General features: G+C 45.7%; 1 protein-coding gene across 6 annotated transcripts in view; it reads right to left on the bottom strand.

The window, feature by feature from the left end:
• Fmr1 (synaptic functional regulator FMR1) overlaps positions 1-20814 on the bottom strand; it is a 57919-nt gene that overhangs the window by 28523 nt on the left and 8582 nt on the right. For 2 of the 6 annotated variants that reach the window (XM_084593837.1, XM_084593833.1), the window contains exons 4-8: positions 19376-19441; positions 19168-19270; positions 16089-16205; positions 6341-6385; positions 4199-4372 (exon numbers count right to left, since the gene is read on the bottom strand). In XM_084593837.1, the coding sequence (XP_084449963.1) occupies positions 4199-4372; positions 6341-6385; positions 16089-16205; positions 19168-19270; positions 19376-19441 (505 nt within the window). The remainder of the gene's footprint in view (positions 1-4198; positions 4373-6340; positions 6386-16088; positions 16206-19167; positions 19271-19375; positions 19442-20814) is intronic. The other 4 variants (XM_084593839.1, XM_084593835.1, XM_084593834.1 and 1 more) reach the window with 3 other exon arrangements.

A 20814-nucleotide genomic window follows, 5' to 3' on the forward strand; every position in this document is an offset into this window, starting at 1 on the left:
AAGTATCGGCGTATAAAATTAGCAGTAAATATGAAATAAACAAAAATAAATGTAAAATGTCCTCGGTGTGTGTGCGAAACCGCTATCACATCACACCTTTATTGACGGAACTTAATTGTCCCCTAATTTTTGGTTGCTTGGTTTGAAGGCGTAATGGAGGGCTTCAGAAATTTCGACCAACTGGGGTATTTTAACGTGCATTTACGTCGCACAGTACACGGAAACGTTGCTTTTCTTGTGCATCGAAAATCTAATTTTTAGTATATGCTCGAAATACTCAACGCGCTATAAGCACTACCAATCGAAGCACTCAGTGTGGCACTCGATCGATGTTCTGCGTGTCGAATAGGAAGATCATGCTTTATTTGTTTTCATATGACATACTTGTATAAGTAAACGTCTCTTTTGGATGATAGTTAACCTCGTGCTGGAGACATTTTTCTGTGGAAGTGATATCTATCAACTGAAAGCCTTGGTAGGTAACAGACAAGCTTTCTCTATTCATTAAAATATTTCCCACTGAATTAATTGTTCTAGAGGAAGCGGGACGTTCAGGCTCTGGAAAGGTAAGATTCGAAGCTAGGCTGGGAAGGTAGCTCTGAAGAAGCTTGTCTCATTTATTTCGGTTCTGATGCCATGCTTAGACTTTTTGTGAGAATATGGACTATATTGGCGCAAAACTGGTTTTGAAACGCAGAGTTCGGTGACGATGGGGCCAAACAAGTGCAAGCGACGCACACCCGTAAACAGCTAGAGCGCAAACACAAGCACAACAATGTAAAGAATATTTGTAGCAAGTTTTAATGCTTTATGTTTATTTGTATCCGCTCCCTGAGGATTGGACAGAGATGCTAATAAGGTTAGCATTTGCTAAGGAAAGTTTGAGAAGCTAAGAGCAACTTTAAGAGAGCGATAGAAGTTAATGCTAGCACACATTTGCTTATACATAGCCAGCAGGCATGGTCATCCCATGAAAAGTGAACTTTTTTTTTTTCTAGGCAGAAGATGCCCTTGCATCTTTCTATGCTGTAACCCCCTGCTGTAAATAACGTCGTGGAACTTGCGCTTATTTTAAAACGAAACTGCGGTAAGCTACATTTAAATAATTGCGAAGTAAACTCATCCACCACGTGGGGCAATAGCCCAGGTTTCGACCTCTTCGTCTGCGAGTTGGGAAAACATTCATGGTATAAATGCAGTGATGCTTTCAGGTGAGCAAGTTCATTTTTAATTTAATGAGCAGCTTCCACTGTCTGAATAAATTGTTGCCCTGTTCACCTCTCATCTCAGTTTTTATAACTGGCAAAGAGATCACCACCCCTGAACGGATGCCTACTGAATCAAATCTTTTTATCCTTTCGTACAAAGGCATCCATTGAGAGAGCACGCTTTCAAACTTGATCTTGGGTTCCCTATAGCAGCCCAATTTTCTGCAAGAGCAGGTCACAGACTCCAGCGTTCTACAGCACAGTGACGTGTGACCGGCTTTCTCTCGTAGTGTTTCCGAGTTTACCATGCTCAACGGGAGGACGGACAACATTGTAGCGTATGCACTCTTGTGCGTGCACGTTGATGGCATGAGAAGCAAATTACTATCGTTCTGCTGTGTCCACAGTCAAGTTATCGTGATAGCCTGTAGCAGGCAGCCTCAGAGAAAGGGTGGACTTTCCGGCTTCTCTGGGTGCATGTGGTTACCATTTTAACTGCATCAGTTCAATGAAGAGCCTAGTCAGCCTAAGGGAGCTGAACAGCGGTAAAATTCTCTATTTTTTTTTTGTATTGACAAGTGTTCAACAGGCCCTGGGAGCAGAGCGGCGCGGAGCACGTAAGGGCATGCTGGTATTGCTGCCCGTGCGGGCGCTCGAACACAGCTGTGAGCGCATTAGTCTCTCTGCCTGTAAACTCACGTAGCCATTGCGCAACAGTTTTTCCCCAGGAGAAGGATACAGACGAGTCCTTCGAGGTTGATAACGCCACACTGAAACGAGTCATATACGATATGTGCATCGCTGGGCATGTGAGCGGTCCTAAGACTTTCTTCAAGTTGTGTCATTTCACTGCCTTGTGATGGGCATGGTGAAATTTTCGAATGAGTAGAACTTGACAAGTTTACAAACACACCATGGTTGCAGAGTCGGGCACATGTAGACTGTGCAACAGAGCTGCACGCCAAGATGGCAGAGGTTTTACACAAAGCACACCGGAATCCGAGCACTGCTGCGTGGCCTGGCGAGGACGCTCTCCCCTGCCAGCAGGCAGCTGCAGCGAGGCCAGGCTCAGCATTTCGAGCACCGCGCCTCGTTACAACTTGCGCCAGCGGCAGATGTAACTGACGAACGCGCATGGAGTAATTTCTTGTGCTGAATATGGATGGGACGCTCTGTCGACATTCAGCGCATTTTACTTCCAGAGCAAGCTTGTGCTTTCTTTTTGGAAAAGACCAAGTAGGCGAATAATGCAAGGGCAAAACGTAACTAAATAAAAGGCAGTCTTGAAGCCAGCCAGGAGGAAAGCCAGAGGACGCCAGGATGACCGATGCGATATCGAAAGCTAAGCCATTCGGAGAGTGGCCGCATTCCTGGACCCAAAGTCTGCTGTCACCGTCAAGCAGGCCACCAAAAAAACCGGTTTCCGGTTGGCCACAGAGCAGAATTCATGGAACAAGCGCCTGCGTCTACCAAGACAAAAGCTGCAGCAATGAGGCCGCATTGGCACCACTCGGGAGACGCGCAACCCACGGCACACACCCTCGGTTGCATTGGCAATAGAAGGGAAAGGCAAGCGAAGAGCATGCTGTACCACCAACTGACACCTGCCACAAGCTACGCAACGGGACAATGGAGTGCATAATTGCCTATGCCCTGCTCACCCACCCTCATGTCCCCTGTGAGGGGACATGATGTGCCCCTGGCTTCATGGTCATCAGCCCTGTTTTCCTGTCCGGCACCCATGGCCTTCTGCAGCAGAGCCAGTGGCTGCGAGCTGCCTGCAACTTTTATACTGGCTCCTTTCTTAAATGGGTTTGAAAGTTAAATGGCATTAGCCGGCCCCAATCAGTAAATCCCTCGGTGAACGCTATTTTAAAAGGGGAGGATACACGTGAATCTCTTGTCCCATTATAACAACCGCACGTAATCGATTGATTGATTTATAGGAAAGGAAAGGCGCGGTAACTGTCTCACTTGTTTTCTGTGGACACCTCAACCGCGCCGTAAAGGAAGGGAAGAAGGTGGGAGTGAAAGTGGAAAGTGAGAAAGAGGGGCCGTAGTGGAGGGCTACGGAGTAATTTCGACCACCTGGGGATCTTTAACATGCGCTGACATCGCACAGCACACGGACGCCTCTTCGTTTCGAAACGCAGCCGCTGAGGTCGGGTTCGAACCCGGGTCTGGCATCTTACCACTGCACCACCCCGGCGGGGCACCGCGTGTAATTATGCCAGTATGTGCGCAATGTTAGGGAGGATGGTAAGGGGAGGGCACTACGGCCGCCTCCCACTGCCTCAGAGTCTCCCGCAGTGGCGTTGCCGCATGCTTCCCTCTTTCCTCCCAGCGCAACCTGGAGACCTAACGAGACTCTCTGGGGCTTTTTGGTGGGTCAGTATGCACGCACGCAGTTCATCAGATTTACTACCGAGGAGATCGCCGCTGTCATCATATGCACTGACCACTGCGAGCCATGAGCACGCAGCCATGCGTGGCGAGCAGAACATTCCTCTCACCTTTTAGCGTGTGCTTCCCCTTTTAGTGGCTTTTATTTCACCCTCATACACAAGCGGGACGTTCGCTCGCTACGGCGGTTGCATTTGAGTGCTGCATTTTGGCGTGCACTCCGGCAGAATAAAGCCTGTTCGAGTACATAACTCAGTGTTTGTGCCCTCTGGCCTGAGCCCGCTACAGTGACGACTTCTCGCACCATGGGTAGGAGGTCACAGCTCTGTCAAGGCTGGCACGCAGGGACTAAAAGGCGACTTCAGCATCTAGCCCCCCTTTGGCACATTAAAACAAGAGTAAGCCAAATACAGTATAACCGGTCAAGCTTCAGACATTAAATTTTTTCATTTCACCACTCCGATAGAACTCCCATAGAAATAAATCATGGTCCGACCAAACCTTCCTTCTACTTCATTTTATCCGATACTTAGCTACATCCGCGTTCTTTATAAGCAGGTTCAACTGCACAGGCACTGAGTACCCACCTCGCCAAATATTTTGAATGTGCATGTGGCCTCCTGAAGCTCGATGCCGGTCACACCGTCCAGCTTGCGGGCATTCTGGATGTTGGCTCCATGCGCCCCAATGGCCAGGCCCATCAGGTCCTCACGCACGCTGAATTCTTCCACAAACCCAGAGCTGGAGTGGAGGCGTGTGCTCTGCACATCACAGCACACAAATCAATAATATAAAGCACAGCTGGCCACAACGAGCTACCTCCCCCCAACCCCTCCCCGTATGTGCCATGCATCCACACCACCATGCACTAAACCCCTCAACATGCTGGGGCCCTTCACATGTCAATCATGTGTCGCTAGAAAGGACAGGTCTAGACACAGGTATGCGCTGCTTGATGCAGCTAACTGCCCTAGTTTATACCAAGCCCTGTTTTGTCGGTGCCATAATGAATGAATGTAAGAGAAAAATGTGACACGTTCAAACAAGCAGTATGCTCCTCATCTTTTTATTCTGCTTCTAACATTCCATTGTGCATACTGCAAGAAAAATCAAGCAAACTGCCAAGTTCCTTTTCCCGCCACTGGGTTGACTTAGAAGTAGTTAGTGCATTCTCACTCACGAGCACATACAATTCCAGGTGACACCTGCCACAAGTGGCAAAGTCTCAAGCGTAGGGATTTCCAGTTTTTGACATACAAACATACCAGTACTGCTCACCATAAAATATGTTACTTTTGCAAGCCTGCACCCATTTCTCCTTATACAAAAGTCATATGAAACTTGTAAATATGAACAAAATTTTAAAGAGAAAGAAAAAATGCTGTCCATCCAATGTGACCTTCTACTTAACCATTTAGTGGGATAGTGCAAATGGTGTGTGTGAAAAAAAAAAGGGGGGGGGGGGGGGGGGAGAGACTCCCGGCAATATGCCCATGCGTTCAGTTGAAAGCACTGTTTCTGGGTCAGGTGCCCAACCCACACTTCATGGATGCATCCATCTTACACCTCAGAGACCAACAATTTTACAGTAAACCGCACTAGACATGGAACCTGAAACTTAAAATCTCCTGCAGAGACAGCATACCAAACATCTTTAAAGACTACGCAAGTTTGCCACCGCTTTAAAGAAGTACAGACACCAAATTTGGGGTACCTCTCTTCTGCTTGTTAATGATGCACAAGACTACATGTGCAGACTTTTTCAAAAGTGTAGAGCCTGGGGGTCTGCTTCTGAGCCATGTAGTAGCGCTGATTTAGCATTAGTGGAGGTCCATTTCATTGGAAAGGGGTAGGACAAAAAAATCTTACCATCAAGAAATTCGAAACACTGCAAATGCATTGCAAGTCGCACAAAGTGGCCCAGAATAAAACCCCCTGGGCTCAGCACTTTTGGCAAAGACTGTACATTACTGCACTGCATGGCACTTTACGTGATATTCACTTATGACCGCTAAGTAATTTATAATTGATCTTTTTTTTCCTCTAGCCCGTTTCAATTTCAACAGCTGCACGATGGCTATGACAATGCCCTCTACATCACTGGAAGGAGGGAGGGAGGGGGGGCATGGAGGAAACTTCAACATAATTACTGCTTCTCAAGTCATTAAATCGGCTCCTCAAGGACGGCTTTAGTGTTGTGGTATAAGGGACAAATTATGATGGTTTTTTCACCCCCCATATGACACACATATATTTAAAATTATAGCCATAGGCGAGCTATTGAAACCTTAACAGATGAGAGAAAAAATTCGATTGTAAAATATTTAGCGACTTAGGCGAGTACTATAAGGTAATCGTGTATAGTAATTTCCTTCTGCATCCTTACAAAGAACAAAGCAGGCAACCTTTCAAATAATCTTGCTTCCCATTCCCAGGTACTCTACTGTCTGTACGACCACAGTGTCGGGCACATTGAGCGCATTTTTGTCAGGGCAATTAACAACTGGACAGGATATGCTAAACATCACACTTGACTTCACCAAAACTGCTGACCTGAACAATTAGGAGGGACACAAATTCTGCACACTGCCTGCCTCAGGCTAGTGCACTTTGCGCAAGCCCATGCATATACAAAGCTGAGGCCCCCATGCTCACACCATGCTACACTCCAGCCCAGCACACAAACACGCACACACACATGAAGGCACGATAAGGGTTAGCACACACACCTTTTGCTTTGAATTGGGATCCCCTCTCTGAGAAGACTTACGACTCTGCAAAGGGAAATGTTGCAAAGCACACGCTGGTTGGCATGACAGCTGTTAGAGCAACGGCCCCATTGGCTATAAGCATAGGGCACACATTCAAATAGCCTGCTTCAATTAACACAAGCACCCAACAAGAAAAGCCCACCTCAAGCTGGGACTAGGGTAGCGGTTTAAGGGCACGGTCCACTTCAATTCTCATATACTACAGCAAGCTACAGACAAGAAGCCAGAAGTTATGCCGCAAAGAAGGTCCCTGCACCATGGGGGCCACGCGTACCGCTGTCCAAAATCCATCAGATGACAGTTTCCACTGACCACTTCGCTACTGTGCACACAATGCAGGGTGCCATATTTCCATTTCACATGTTAATAACCCATGCACCAGTGCAGCTATGTTAAGTTAAAATGCATTGCATCATTCTGGATGTCCAAGCTTGATTAAACCCCACACAGTTGCAGCTTTTTCAGTGAGCTGTACTACATTAAGCAAAGCTCAGGACCTTTCAAGACATTACAGGGGTTTCAATTCACGGTAATCATGAGTGAAGAAAAAAATATTGAGAATGTCCACGACTCGCTCGGCTTTTTAACGACCATCAAACAAATACACAAAGCAGCGAACACTGTGTGCTTATGGCCAATTAAATTAAGCTGAGGACCAACCGAGACCCTTCCCCCTCCCCAAACCCCTTTTCTACAACTGCTGGAAATATCCTTGTCTTCAAGTACTAAATGATGCATGTGTGGAGCAGACAGCTATTTGTGAAGGATGAAAATGGAAATGAAATCCGGCAGTACCCTTATAGATCACATATCAGAACATTTCGAAAAGCAGGCAGAAAGCAAAGTTAATGACATCATCTACCACACATTACTCTTAGTTTTACAGAATAAAAAAAAATGTGCCTAACAAGCCTAAGATATTTTGCTCGGTACAGTCGATCCTAGATCTATCAAACTCGATGGGGACCCCGAAAGAGTCTGTAAATAGTTCGATATATGGTGCAAAAATTAAAGGGCAACTTTTTTTTAAACAGCAAAGCGTTTCATCGACACAGACTGTGCAGCAGAGTCTGAAACCGCAGAGGACGGATTCATGGAGGAGTTTGAAGAACTCAACAAAGCCATGGAGGCAGTTGGCGAGAACGAGATCAGGTACAGAGATTATGTTTCTGCAGACGACGCCATGGCCACCTCACAGGTTCTGACCATTGATCAGATCGTGGCTAAGGTTGTCGATGCGGACAACAATGGCGATGAAGAGGAAATGGGTAAGCCGCTGCCGGAACCAATCTTTAATCGGCTGTAGCAGCCTTAGACATTCTCAGGAGATAAGTTCGCGGCGATAGCAAGAGCCACACAGCACTGCAGGTCCTGGATAAGACGGTTGTGCTCACTGGATGTCAGAAAACGTGACAGACAACGCTGCACGATTTCTTCAAGCACTATGACTTTAAAGGGATATATCCATGTACATTTTCTTTATTGATCCACAATGGTCAAAAACAGAGGGACTGCAACCTATAAAGCCCCAACACAGCTCAATTATCAAGGCATTTATCAGGACCAGTTTCGGTTTCGAACTCTCCGAGCATGAGTACGCAATGACGCCAAAGATGCGAGCCTGACACAATAGTGCCTTCTACTGGCAAGACTGGCGACGTGTACACAATCTAATGACATATACGGGTAGCGTTTTTCGTCTGCTTGCGATCGTACGTGCAAGAAAATATCGTCGTCGAGCAGTGCTTCAGCATAGCATAACTAGTTCTCCAACATAGTTTTGCTCGAAGGTGCGGATGTTATTGACATTGCTGAGCACTTAGATTTCAAACCACTTGCCGGCAACTCAAGTGAAAAAGCAGGCAGCAACAGCAACCACGAAAGCTTAGCGGTGGGCAGCTAGTAGGATGTGTTGAACAAAGGTACTGATTACTGTGAAGATGCTGCTCTCTCAGCACGGTTTGCCGGCACTGTGAGCACCAAGCTGGGGTCATAAAGAAAAAATTGCCTTAAGGGGGGACGAAACCTTTGAAACCAAAAACTCGTGAAACAGTCGATATTTGGAAGATTATATATTCCGGTAGTATGTCTTGTAAACTACCCTTTCTGTAATTATCAATGGCCAACTCGCCGTAGAAATACTCAAACTTAATTATATAAGCAGCGGCAGCCGCAGAGCAGTGAGCAAGCGCCGAAAATTCCCAAACATCGCGCGCCGTGCCATTCCTCTCCCACTGAACTGAGCGCCGCCATCTTGGTCTCGTTTTGTTTGTGAATTCTTGCAGTTTCTTCTGCCACCCTCGGCGGCGGTGGCGGTGCACTCGAGGCTTGGCTTGATTCTGATTGGGAGCCTCGCGGCGGATTTCGAGTTTCCTGCGCTAGAATTTAAGCTGCCCAAGCGCGCTCCGCGAGAAAGCGGGCGACTGCTATTGGCTGCTGCGCACGCTGACACGTCGGTCTCTGCCGGCTACCTCGCCGCATCGTCTGTTGCATAGTCTCTTTGCTGTCGTTGGTGGCTGTCTTTGTACTTCATGCATTCTGTTCGCCTTTCGCCTTTTTTACGATCTCTCGTCATGCTATCTGAACGGTTTCGAGCAACATGGTTAAACGTTGCGTGGTCACTCACGATGCCTCGAGATGAGACACGCATTCAGTGCACAGAAGCAAAGATAATCCTGCAGTCCTAGCATCCATTACAGTGGAACAAAGAAAATGAGGAAATAAAAAAAAAAGACCCTAGTCATGATACGCGATACCTCTCCAGAAAATACCTCGACTAATTTCGCAGTGCTGACACAGTCCGCAAGTTCCACAGGCTTGGACCTATGTGAACCATATTATATACTTCTGTAGAAGCACGGCGAACCTAAAAATGTCCTTTTGTCCTTGCTCTTCCTTTTTATTCGCCGATCCGCCCGAACGTTCTTCCGTCGATGCCACTAAGAAGGCGCGTGACAATATAAATCAGTGGCTGCAAGGTATGCAGGGTGTGTGGCTGGTGAGCTCCTTGACTAAGAGCCCCGGTGGTGCAGTGGTAAGACGCCCAACTACTGTCCGGAGTTCCCGGGTTCGAACCCGACCACGGCGGCTGCGTTTCGATGGAGGCGAAACGAAGTGGCATCCGTGTGCTGTGCGATGTCAGCGCACATTAAAGATCCCCAGGTGGTCGAAATTACTCTGCAGCCCTCCACTACGGCTCCCCTTTCTCTCTTTCCACTTTCCCACCCCTCTTCATCCCTTCCCTTACGGCGCAGTTCAGGTGTCCACAGAGCAAGTGTGACAGATACTGCGCCTTTCCCTTCCTGTTAACTTGAGAACTAGCGTACACAGGTCCATGCTATGAGCCTGCCCTAAGAATTTCATTGAGATATCTTGACAAACAAAAAAAAGCTAGCATTCTTTCAACCTTCTAGGGCCATTTTCTTAGTCACTTTTTTGCCTAGTGTGGCTGCTTATACTCCGTTTCATACATCAGGTGCAACGCAGCGAAAGCTACGCAAGTAGTCCGCAAGGAAAAATAAGGAGGCGTATCACTATGCACTCGTTTCGTGGCCAAGTGGTTCCTGCGGAAAGAGGCTCTATTCCGAGCATACACGTTTGCAATAACTTGCTTCGCATGCCTAGACATCTTCGCAGTGCGGATCTTATAAAAAAATGCGCACTGAAGAAGCATTTTCTCAAAAAAGAAATGCGCAGTGAGGGCACAGCCAGAGCCATCTAGTGGCACAGCTGGCAAGGTTTCGGGGCAGCGAAAACTTGACACTAACAAAAACGACATAAGAACATACAAATTCACCGAATCCGATCCTTTCACCTTAAAAAAGGTGCTTTTTATGATGTTGATGGCAAATGCAAGATGTATTAAGCTTGAAGACAAAGCAGCTATTATTTCCTCTCGTCAAGAGCAGGCACTATTTTTCATTGCGGATGCTGAGAGCACAAACAAGAGCTGTAGCTTTGGAAGTGTTGCACTTGATGTACGAAACGGAGTATAGGCCAGCCGTATCCCGGGAACCGCTTATCAGATTTTTATGAGGTTTCTTTTATTCCATACTTCAACAAATTTTTGAAGGCAAGACAATTTGCTTTTTTAAGATATTGTTTCTGGAATCAATGCCAAACAATTAAAATTTGGCTAATGCAGGTCTGACTAATAACATTGATTTTGGGACTGTTCTAAAAGTTTTTCAGCAAGGAAATTTGAAAAAAGAATTGTCTTGCCTTGGGGTAACTATCTAGGAGTGACCATAACGAATTTCATAGTGCCAGCACGTTTTGAAAGTTCTCCAGGCCTGCCCCAAGGGACCTATGTAAACTTGAGAACCAATGAGCCCAGCTCCATGAAACTTGGTACAGTCCAGCCCACTTATAACAGCCGCAGATATAATGCTCGCTTAGTATGAACGAGGGCGGTGCTACCGTCAAAATATATATTGGGGCAATAGCAGTGTCTCACATAGAATGAACTGTTGTGGCCTCAACACTCGGTTAGAGCAAACGCGAAGCTGTCGAGCCCCGTAGTTGACCGAGCCAGCGGTGTTTGGCGCGGTTTCGCTCGACTGCGAACCCGCGGCAGGCGAATTTCGCGCACTTTGTGTTCCCCTGACATGACGCGAACACAGAGCGCACAAAGCGTCCCTCGGCGCTCATTTGCGGGTAAAACAAAGTTAAAAAAAAAAAAAAAAAAAGCACGCGCGCGCGCGGTGACGAAAAATGCATCCACGTGATCTGCGTCGGCCAATCCGGAAAGTCAGGCGCCTGCTCTACCGGCTCAAACCGGTTCTCCATTTGTTGCTCCGTTGCCACCCCACGCCGAGGGCATTGCGCCGTCGATTCTTTCTGTGCGATGGCACTGCGTTGACATAGTTGCCGCATTCGTGCCTTTCCCAGATCGGGGAGTTGAAGGCTGCCTCAACGCGCGAGCGCAAGGGCTTGACTTGCGCCTGGTGCAATGGAGGACTGTACGCAGACCTCTTCAGGTGCTAAAAGGAAAGCTGTCGACATCGCAATGAAGATGGCCATTGTTAATGAACTTGCTCAAGGTGCAAAAAACTGCGAACTGGTCAGGAAGTACGGACTGTCGAAATCGACCACTTCAACCATTGCTAAGGGCAAGGAAAATATTCTTGGTGCTATCGTGAATGCCGACCCGACGACTAGAAAGCACCTTCGGAAGGCGACCTGCACGGACGTTGAGGAAGCAGTGCTGAAGTGGTTCGCTGATGCCCGGTCTCGCAACGTTCCGAGCGGTCGCTTCAGGTACTCGTGTGCAACAGAGGCCTTGGCGATGAACATATTACCGCGCTGGAAAAATTATAAACGCCAGTGATGCGATCAGCTTTTATGAAGCAGACATGCATCACGGACTTTTTTCAAAAATAAAGTTACCTTTCGTCTCGCTTGCTCTTTTTGCCCGTATTATAGGTGGTCCACTTACTACAAACTTTAGATACAACGAACAAATGCCGCGTAACGATCAAGTTCGTTATAAGTGGGCTGGACTGTAGTTCTTAAAATGTTTGTGCTATGAGCCTACAATGAAAATTTCATTCAAATAACTCAAGAAATGAGAAAGTTTGTGTTCAAAAGGATAGCCTCAAAAGTAAAGCCTTAAAAGTAAAGCATGGCCCGATCAGCCAACATCAGCCAACATCAGCCACCGTGACCTGCTACAGCGCAACCATAGCGCGGCTCCCATGCTTACGCCAGCTCATGCGCTGACTGGTCCCGATGCGGCAGACTTAACTGTTGCCGTCCAAGCATGCTGTCAAGGCGATTTGCTCATATAAAGGCGTGGCCGCCGCGATAGACTCCCACAGCCTCTGCTATCGATAATATATCGCGGATCACAGTTTATTAGCGTGTATAACGACTCCATATGTAGAAGCATGAATAACAAATAAATTGGGAGGATTGTATGGCCAATACCGAGGCACTGGTAGAGTGATTACAGCGATACAGGCGAGCTTTTTTCCCACAGCCACTTCAATGCTGATGCGCAGTGAGACTTGTCTGGCATCTCCGCTGCTGAAGACGTCGTGCGAATCAAGAATATATTTTATTATGAGATGGGCTTCTCAGTAAAGAGGCGCGAAAGTTCAACGTTTATTACAGCGTTAGCCCATTCCAAAGTGCCCGTGGAGTCTGTGTTCTGTTTTCAGAACCATGCCGAGTACAGTTATTGGGAGTCATGTTAGCAAGCGTGAACACAGTATAGTGCATCGGCAGCTTATCGCCGCCGGTACAGCACCAGACGACGTGGTGACCTTTGTCGGTGGAAGGAGCTTCGCGGTGTCAACTTCAGCCACTTATTTCAAAATAAGGAATGCGTTTAGGGCGCTCAAATTTCGGAAATAGAATAATAAGGTCCAGTATTATTTGCCAGACTATAAAACTAATATATTGTATGTCCGTGGTGTGACCCCTTTAATAAGAATAGCATGACACCTTAAAGCACGTCATTGGCATTGAGTCCATGCACTTTGTTTTTGGCGAGGGGAAATTGACAAAAAGCCCTGTAAGAAGTACCCCTTGATTATATTTTTAAATCTTCAGCTGTCCCTGAACCAGTGTAGCTATAAAAAATCCAAGTACCGATTAGAAATCAGCGTGAAAAACTGATCAAGACTGAGAAGTTCTATTCAGATTGAACCAATAATAAAGAAAATTATTTTAAGACCCACATCCTGCTTTAATTCGGAAATATGTGTTACGAATAAGTATTTTTGTCAGTGCGGTCCCAGCCAACGCCCATGAAAGACTACAACTTCGGACGGGCGCTACGGGTCTCCAAATAATGATGATAAAAATAAAATAAAATAATAACAACAATAATAATAATAAAGCATAATTACGTGGGGAAATTATTTTTTTGTGACAGCCATCCATCCTTCCGCCCATCAGTCATCGATGAAAGCAAGCGGTCAGCCACCAAAATTTTAGCATCATTAAATTTTAGCATCATTCGCTCAAAAGGTGCTTGACAGTGGACGGCGCCCCACCCAAACGCGACATGATAAAGCGAGCATACGGAAAACGAGGCTTGCATAACCATACGAGCGTTGGTACTCTGCCAAGTTGGCCCCCATCCTCGCCTATTAAATTCCACCAGAAACGCAACCTTTTACCCTGGCATCGAGAAATGCAACTATAGGATCTTTTTGAGCACAAGCTGTTGGTGCACAAATACAACTTGTGCCCCTCCCAGGCTACTCCTGCCTCCCAGTGCCACCCATGCAGCCCATGCAAGTACTCCATAACACCTCAGGCTGGGGTCCCATAAAAGTAACAAGAGTTAGTCTTGGCTACTCTGTCTGCATGCAAGGATTAGAACCTGTATGTGTTGAGGCAACATAATGCAAACCATCCCACACCCTTCACCTGCAACCACCCAAAGATAAGTGCAGCCTCTCTCCAGACCCATGTTGAAACGTACGTGTTTCTGAAGAAGCGCAAGCCTGCACTACCGGCCTGGAGAAGCAGTTAGTAAAAGTTATGGCAACCATGCACATTATGGTCCAGAAAATCACCTCTATCATTTTCAATGTCGTGCTTTTCTCCGCGAGTGACACACACCGCAGGAGGAAGCAATTTTCGCAACATGAACAAAACAAGAACAGTAACTTGCGAGTGTGAAATGAAAGAAAAAAGAACCTTGGCTTGTCATGGATAGCAGTGGGCAACTCTAAGAAGTTGCGGCAACACGCACCTTTTAAACTTCATATCACTGACCACCTTGGATTTAAATGAAGCTATAAGAATGAACTAGTGTGAATTTAACGTGGCATTTGTTCTTCACTGTTAGCACCCAAGTTAATGGATTGTTCTTTGCTTTTCCCTAAACATCAAAACCCCTAAGTAAGGAAAGCACCACCTGCCCCAGCTTAGCGTTACTTTTTAAGGCAAAAGCCTTTAATGGCTCATGCCATCGTGGACAGTGTCAAGTTGTTGCAGCATTCTCATTGGCCGAGGTGGGACATCATAGAGGTCTCGATCAATCATGGAGCACCACCACAGTATGCGCGAATGCGTGCCTTATTTGGTCATATGTTAATCATAAATTACAAATTAATGCTTAGCAATCAAGTAATTGATTACTGATTAGTGCCAGTTGCATAGCAGATTGTGGCACTCAGACTTTCGCCTTTCACTACTTTAGACGCTAAAGTCGCTCAATTTTTTGACCTGGCAGATGGGGTATGAAATAATTTGGGGAACCGTGAAAAAGCACTATCTACTCTTAAGATTTGATATTTGAGCAAATGATGCAAGTGAGCGTGTCCGAATGAACATTGTGAGCCTCGTTACTCGATAAAAATTGCTTTCTGGCCGTCTTAATGCTATCCACCGCTTTACTTCAGTGCTAACATGGACTGACGCTGCTAAACATGACAAAGAAAACAGGAAAGCTACACTGTAGGCTGCACTTATCTTCCGATGATTTGCAGCAAAACAGGACCAGATATTCCTGCATAGCACCCCAGACCGAATTAAACAACACGCTGGTGCAAGCTGCTGCTTTTAATTGTCCAGTCAAATAAATTGAAAATTATGGGACCACAGAAATTCACGTTATCCGGGATATTGAATTAAGAGAGTACGAATTATTGAGGTTTTACTGCATATCGAAGGACATTGCTAGCTTGACTGAAGTGACGGTTATGTGCCACATAAAGCTTATTACTGCTGAAGTGAAACCACAACGAACTATTTTAGCTTTCAGCACCATGCAGTGATTTCACAATACTTAGCTTTCGCAAAATGAAGCAATAAATGCGCTACATGCTCGCATTTTACTTCCTTCCCAAATGTGCACTGACACATAGCACTAGCAACCTCTACATTGCTAAAAATGCCTTGGAGGCAGCAGAAAATCGTATGCAATTTCGTTCAAACAGCAGGCGTTCGCAGACACACACTGACAATCTCTAGTCTGTAGATTCTTTATTTTACAGTGACTAAACAAAGCATTTATCTAAAAGTAAGCCCACATCTTGATCAAAATCGCACAATTAATCGTAGCTCCACCTATAGTTGCTGAAAAGTGCCAACACTCACGGACAATATTTTGCAGCTATGCAGTGAAGGGCTGGCACCAAAGTGAAGGAGCTGGATCTGTGTACCTCTGGTGAGGAGTCTGTGCAAGGTCGTTAGTACTAATATAGGCGACTTCACATGGGGCAAAACAATTGCTGGCCTCCTACGCTTTTTTGCCCAACTTCTGCAAAGCCACAAAAAGCTGTCCACGAGTACAACACCCTGTGAGTGCAGCCAGACTGGGTGCATCGTAATCATGTGCCTTGGCTGCAAGTAAACTTACCTGTTGACATGTTTTATATATCAAATCATCGATGCATCAAACTATTTGACGATCCCTTTTAATTCAATGTATCCAGGGCTATTTCCTTCAACTCTTGGCTGGTGCTTTGACGAGCCAGTGTCTCGCCTTTTTTCTTTCTAATTTGGCCTTGGTGGTGAGAGACTGGTTTATTCTATCATCCATTTTCTAGCTCCTGTGCATGACAATGTGGAAGAATATTTTGAACACTAAGCCGCCCCCCCCCCCCCCCCTCAATTTTTTGAGTTCCAACTTTTCCTGAATGTGTTTGGTAACTAAGTCTTCTCTCTCTCTCTCTCTGTCTTTTTTTTTTTTCGTTCCTGAGAGATGCTAGACCAAGGAGCCTTCAGAGGGCAATAGAAGACTCACCTCAAGCTGTCGTGCAGCCTCTTCTGTTTTGCTCAGCAAAATCAGCTTCTGCCGCAGGTTCCGGTAATAGATTTCACTCATCATTTCAGCACGCTTTTTGGCTGCCTCCGAGCGGGCCTGCATAGACACAGGACATCACAAATTCATGGTTAATTCCAGGTTCAATGGCCAGAAGCAGAAAGGAAGGGGGAAAAAAAAAAAAAAAAAAAAAAAAAACAAAGATGGAAGAAACAGTACAATCTCGCATTCCTTACCAAAAAGTTGCCAGTTAAATGCCTGCTATCCTAGTTGCTTCTTTATTGAGTACAGGACGACGACACTATACAACTACTGAGTAGATACATGATACAGTGCTCGACCGAGAGCACTTGCAACCACCGATGCTGACCAAAGCATGGCATAACCGACTGATTGACATCCCTGTTTTGATCCGAGCCTCCTCCCTACTCCACGAGGTGCCGATACTGCAAGTGACCACTCGTCACCGCCATTTTAGATTCGGTCTAGTGCTAAAGGTTGATCGCCGAAGCCCTAAGCAATCCAGCAAATTATGGTCATGAGGCCTTGCTTCACCTGTCTGCTAGTTGGCATGCACACTTAACCACTAGCATTGCCTGCAGGAACTGCACAGCGCAATAAATATGCTGTAGGAATGGTGCTCCCTGAGCAACATGATCAAGTTGCTGCCGTTTTTCTAGTTAGAGACGTCCTGTTGGATCACTGCGAGAGGAAAGGGACGGCAGTCGAACTGCTCGCCCCTTCCAAAGGGAAGGTCTCCAAGAGCCAGTGTAAATCACCCTTATTCTCTTTCCGCCTGTTTGTCTTCGCATCCTTACTGGGTCACTTCAAGTGATGTACTAGATGGCTGTTTGGTTGCGAACAGGAAGTGAACAAAGAGATACGCCACCGACTCTGGCACTAGCAGGAGCGTAGAGTGTCCGGACTTCTTGGCAGAGGCCGAGACTATGAATGCAGGTTGCAAACGTGTACAACTGTATGCTATCTTGAGTTCAGGCCCGAAAGGAGTCCTGTATCCACCTGTAAAATGCCGATGCTCCCTAGTGGGCGCAGTCAGGGCAGTGGCATGTTGAGAGTTGCGCGTCTGCGCTATAGGAGCCACCATCGGAGCGATGCCAGCGCACTGGTGGCAGAGGCAAAATGCAGGTTGCACTGGGTCTAATACAAATACCATTTCCTAAACTACGAAACTTAATTTTGAAACAAGCCACATGCAGTTGAAAGCATTTAGTTGTGAAAAAATTATCTGCCCATGAAATCCATTTGAATCGCCGGCAAAGAGAGCAGCTGCTGGTGCGTGCAGCCACCGCAAGCTACCGCGGGCCATTAAGAATTTTTTGAAGGTGAAAAGAAGCAACTTGATGCAGTAGTATTGTGCGAATTCTATAGTTCCTGCTTACCAGAGGTGTTTGTCACACTTCATCTAAAACGTTAGTGAAAACAATTAACTAGCTTAGGCCAGTGACAGTTGCTACTTGAAGCCGTTACGACGAAATATTCAGGAATGTTTTATAGTGTTTTTTTTTTTTTATGCTTCTTTTAATGAATTTGTAAACATGATAACAGTGAAAATGCAGACGTGCTGCAGTTTTACCAGGTCAGGTCTCTTCGTTGTGAATGCACATAAGTGCAGCCACTGCCGCCATGATACTCATGTGCTAATGCGTTGCTTTTGTATGTGCATTGTCGAGACTGATGTTTTGTTTTACTTCGTGTTGCTGCCTGGTTAGCACGCGACCGCAAGATCCGACAATGAATGCAGCCAGCATGGCGCCAAGAAGAAGCGAAAGCAGTTTTCACTGCAGGAAAAACTGGCCATACTGCAAGAACTCAAAGCAGGAAAAAAGCAAATCAGCCTCTGGAGACAGCTTGGCGCTGCTCCATGTGCATAACAAAAACTGCACTTTCATGACTCGATGCAATGCTGTGCCTGATGAGGTGCAGAGGATATTTAATCAGTCATGTGTGTGGCACATGGAGAAGAAAATAACTGATTGCTCCAAATAAAGCAGTTTTGAAGTTAGCGTAACATTATGATTTGAGATTGTTTGTTTTCATACGTTGTCTACTGCCAAGGTATGCCATTTCCATACACAGGTTTGACCACCGGCTTATAATCGCACGTTTTTCAATATAATACTTCAAGAATAAGTATACACTATATATATATATATATATATATATATATATATATATATATATATATATGTTTTGGCAGTCCGCATGATTCGTTAGTATACTGAGATTTGACTAAGAGAACAGGCCAAAAAATCAAAACTCGAAAAAATAATTTATGAAAAAATTGGCCTCAATTTGGCCCCTAAAGTTAAGTATGCTGCTTCCCCTGTCCCGTTTGCAAGCCGTAAAACATAAGATAGTACCTGCACCAGAGCCATGCTTTTGTCATGTCCACATCACTTTATGTCGCAAGACTGTGCCGCTGCCCTGCTCTCAATGCGATTGTGCCCTGCTTAGCTAATATGCTCTTCTGTTCTTGCAAGCACTCGCAATGGCTACAGAAAACACATCATTATCTTGAATGGCAGCAATGTGGAATAAGCAGCTGAACCAATCCAAACCCGTCCTTGTTGACCTTGTTTAAATTCAACATGGCACCTCCTTCCAAGGTAGCGAAGGACCAGTTGGTGGAGACTATTTGCGAAAATACATAAATATTAATAAAATGAGCTCCGCAGTATTGCTGGCATCTATTTCTACTTAAAAAAAATCATAATCATACTTTTCGACTCCAGGGAATCAATATGTACATGTGCCTAGGAGGTACAACCACGAACTATTTTGGACTGGATGATGTCTGCTACTGTATTTCAGGTCTATGAACTGTATTGCTTCCTATTATAAAAAAAAGAGTGTGCAAGCCTATCTACCACTGCCACATTCCATAAAATAACCAGGGATAAGCCGTAGCACTTCAGTGCCCACACAGATAACAGACTCAAACAATGTTTACCCTCTGAGCTGGTGTCACCTGCTATTGACTCAAAAATGTGAAACATTTCTAGAACTCTCCAATGGGAGGAAAAGCAACTTAACTACTTACGATAACCATGAGGCACTGCTTAGAAGGGATGTAGCGCACCACAGCTGCCCCAATGGCCTTCTTGAACTCCTTGTGGGCCGAGTCATCCTTGGAACTGCCACAACAACAGGAAAAAACGCGGCCGAACATGCCAGGTCACGCATCTACACACACACTAACTAGCCAGAACTCTTGACCACCCTTTCTCTAGATTAGAGAAGACACTTACTATTCACGCAAGTCATCAGGCACATCCAACTCAAACTTTGTGAATGTGTTCTTGGTGATTGGAGGACTGCAAAGGAAACAAAAATTCAGTGGTGGTCAGAGCACTTTTTCATCTGGCTTAGGTAATCAAAACAGACCCTGGCATAAAAGCCAACTCAGAGTGAGCAAAAATTAAGAACCCAAAACATTCGTTTTGGTGCTTTAAATGTAAAAAAATCAACCAAAGTACCACCCAATTTTGTTACATCGAAATTGTGCGTAGAGTGTTGAGAATTCTCCAAAGCACATTGCGCATTACTCATGGCAAAAGCAAGCCTTTGATTGATTAGTAATGTTTATTGCTGCAAGGGCATCTGAGACCAGAGTGCAGAGAGTGACATTGGATGGTTACTATGTGAAATGGCAGTCATGAAATGCTGTGAATGCAAAAAGTCCACTGTAAATTGCTTGAAATTAGTCTGAAATCTAAATATGATAGACATAAAATGACGTGACTTCCCGGTAAAGAAAGAGGTAACATGTAACATGTAACAGGTAAATTGAAGGAAGATACAGGGTTTGTATGAGCAAGAATTAAAAAATTCTTACCATGCTTGGCTACGGCGCTCTCCTGTCTATGCCAAGAGACCCTTTAACCTAAAGTACAAGGCTTCCAGCAAACTATGGTTTGGTTTGGTTTGTGGGGTTTAACGTCCCAAAGCGACTCAGGCTATGAGAGACGCCGTAGTAGAGGACTCCGAAAGTTTCGACCACCTGGGGTTCTTCAACATGCACTGACATCGCACAGCACACGGGCGCCTTGCTTTTCGCCTCCATTAAAAAGTGGCCGCCGAGGCCGGGATTCGATCCCGCATCCATGAGAACAGTATTCGAACGCCGTAACCACTGCGCCACCCCGGCGGGGTAGCAGGCCATGACAAACTCATCATCAGTAAAGTGCCTACAATGTGTAAAGCTGATAAAACTGCATTGTTTATGTAGCATATTTCTGCCCTTTCTTGGCAACCAACAATGTATGCATCCTTCATATGCAAATAAGGATTGCACTGTGAGCACATCTGTAGTACCAAGAAGATTCTAGATGATGACGGACCGATCTCGAATTTTGGTTTTGCTGCCATTGTCATAACCTTGTGAGCAGTTGAGCATGCGAATGTGGTTTGTTGCAACCGCCACTACTGCCCATGCCAGCGGCTCCTTGTACGGTCCAAGTTGGCAATAACGAAAAGAGTGCCTTCTAGTCATTAACTAATGAATAGAAATCAGATATCACAAGCAGTCTCTTTTCCATTGCAAAACGCTAATATGGCAAAATACGTATGTATTATCGCGGGTTTGGTTAATGGGGTTTAACGCCCCAAAGCGACAGTAGTGGACAGTTGCGGATAATTTCAACCGCCTGGCGATCCCCAACATGCATCGGTGCATTGTCCCTCCATC

Source organism: Amblyomma maculatum, chromosome 2, assembly GCF_055883805.1.
Source record: "Amblyomma maculatum isolate TAMU_Amacu chromosome 2, ASM5588380v1, whole genome shotgun sequence".
NCBI lineage: Eukaryota > Metazoa > Arthropoda > Arachnida > Ixodida > Ixodidae > Amblyomma > Amblyomma maculatum.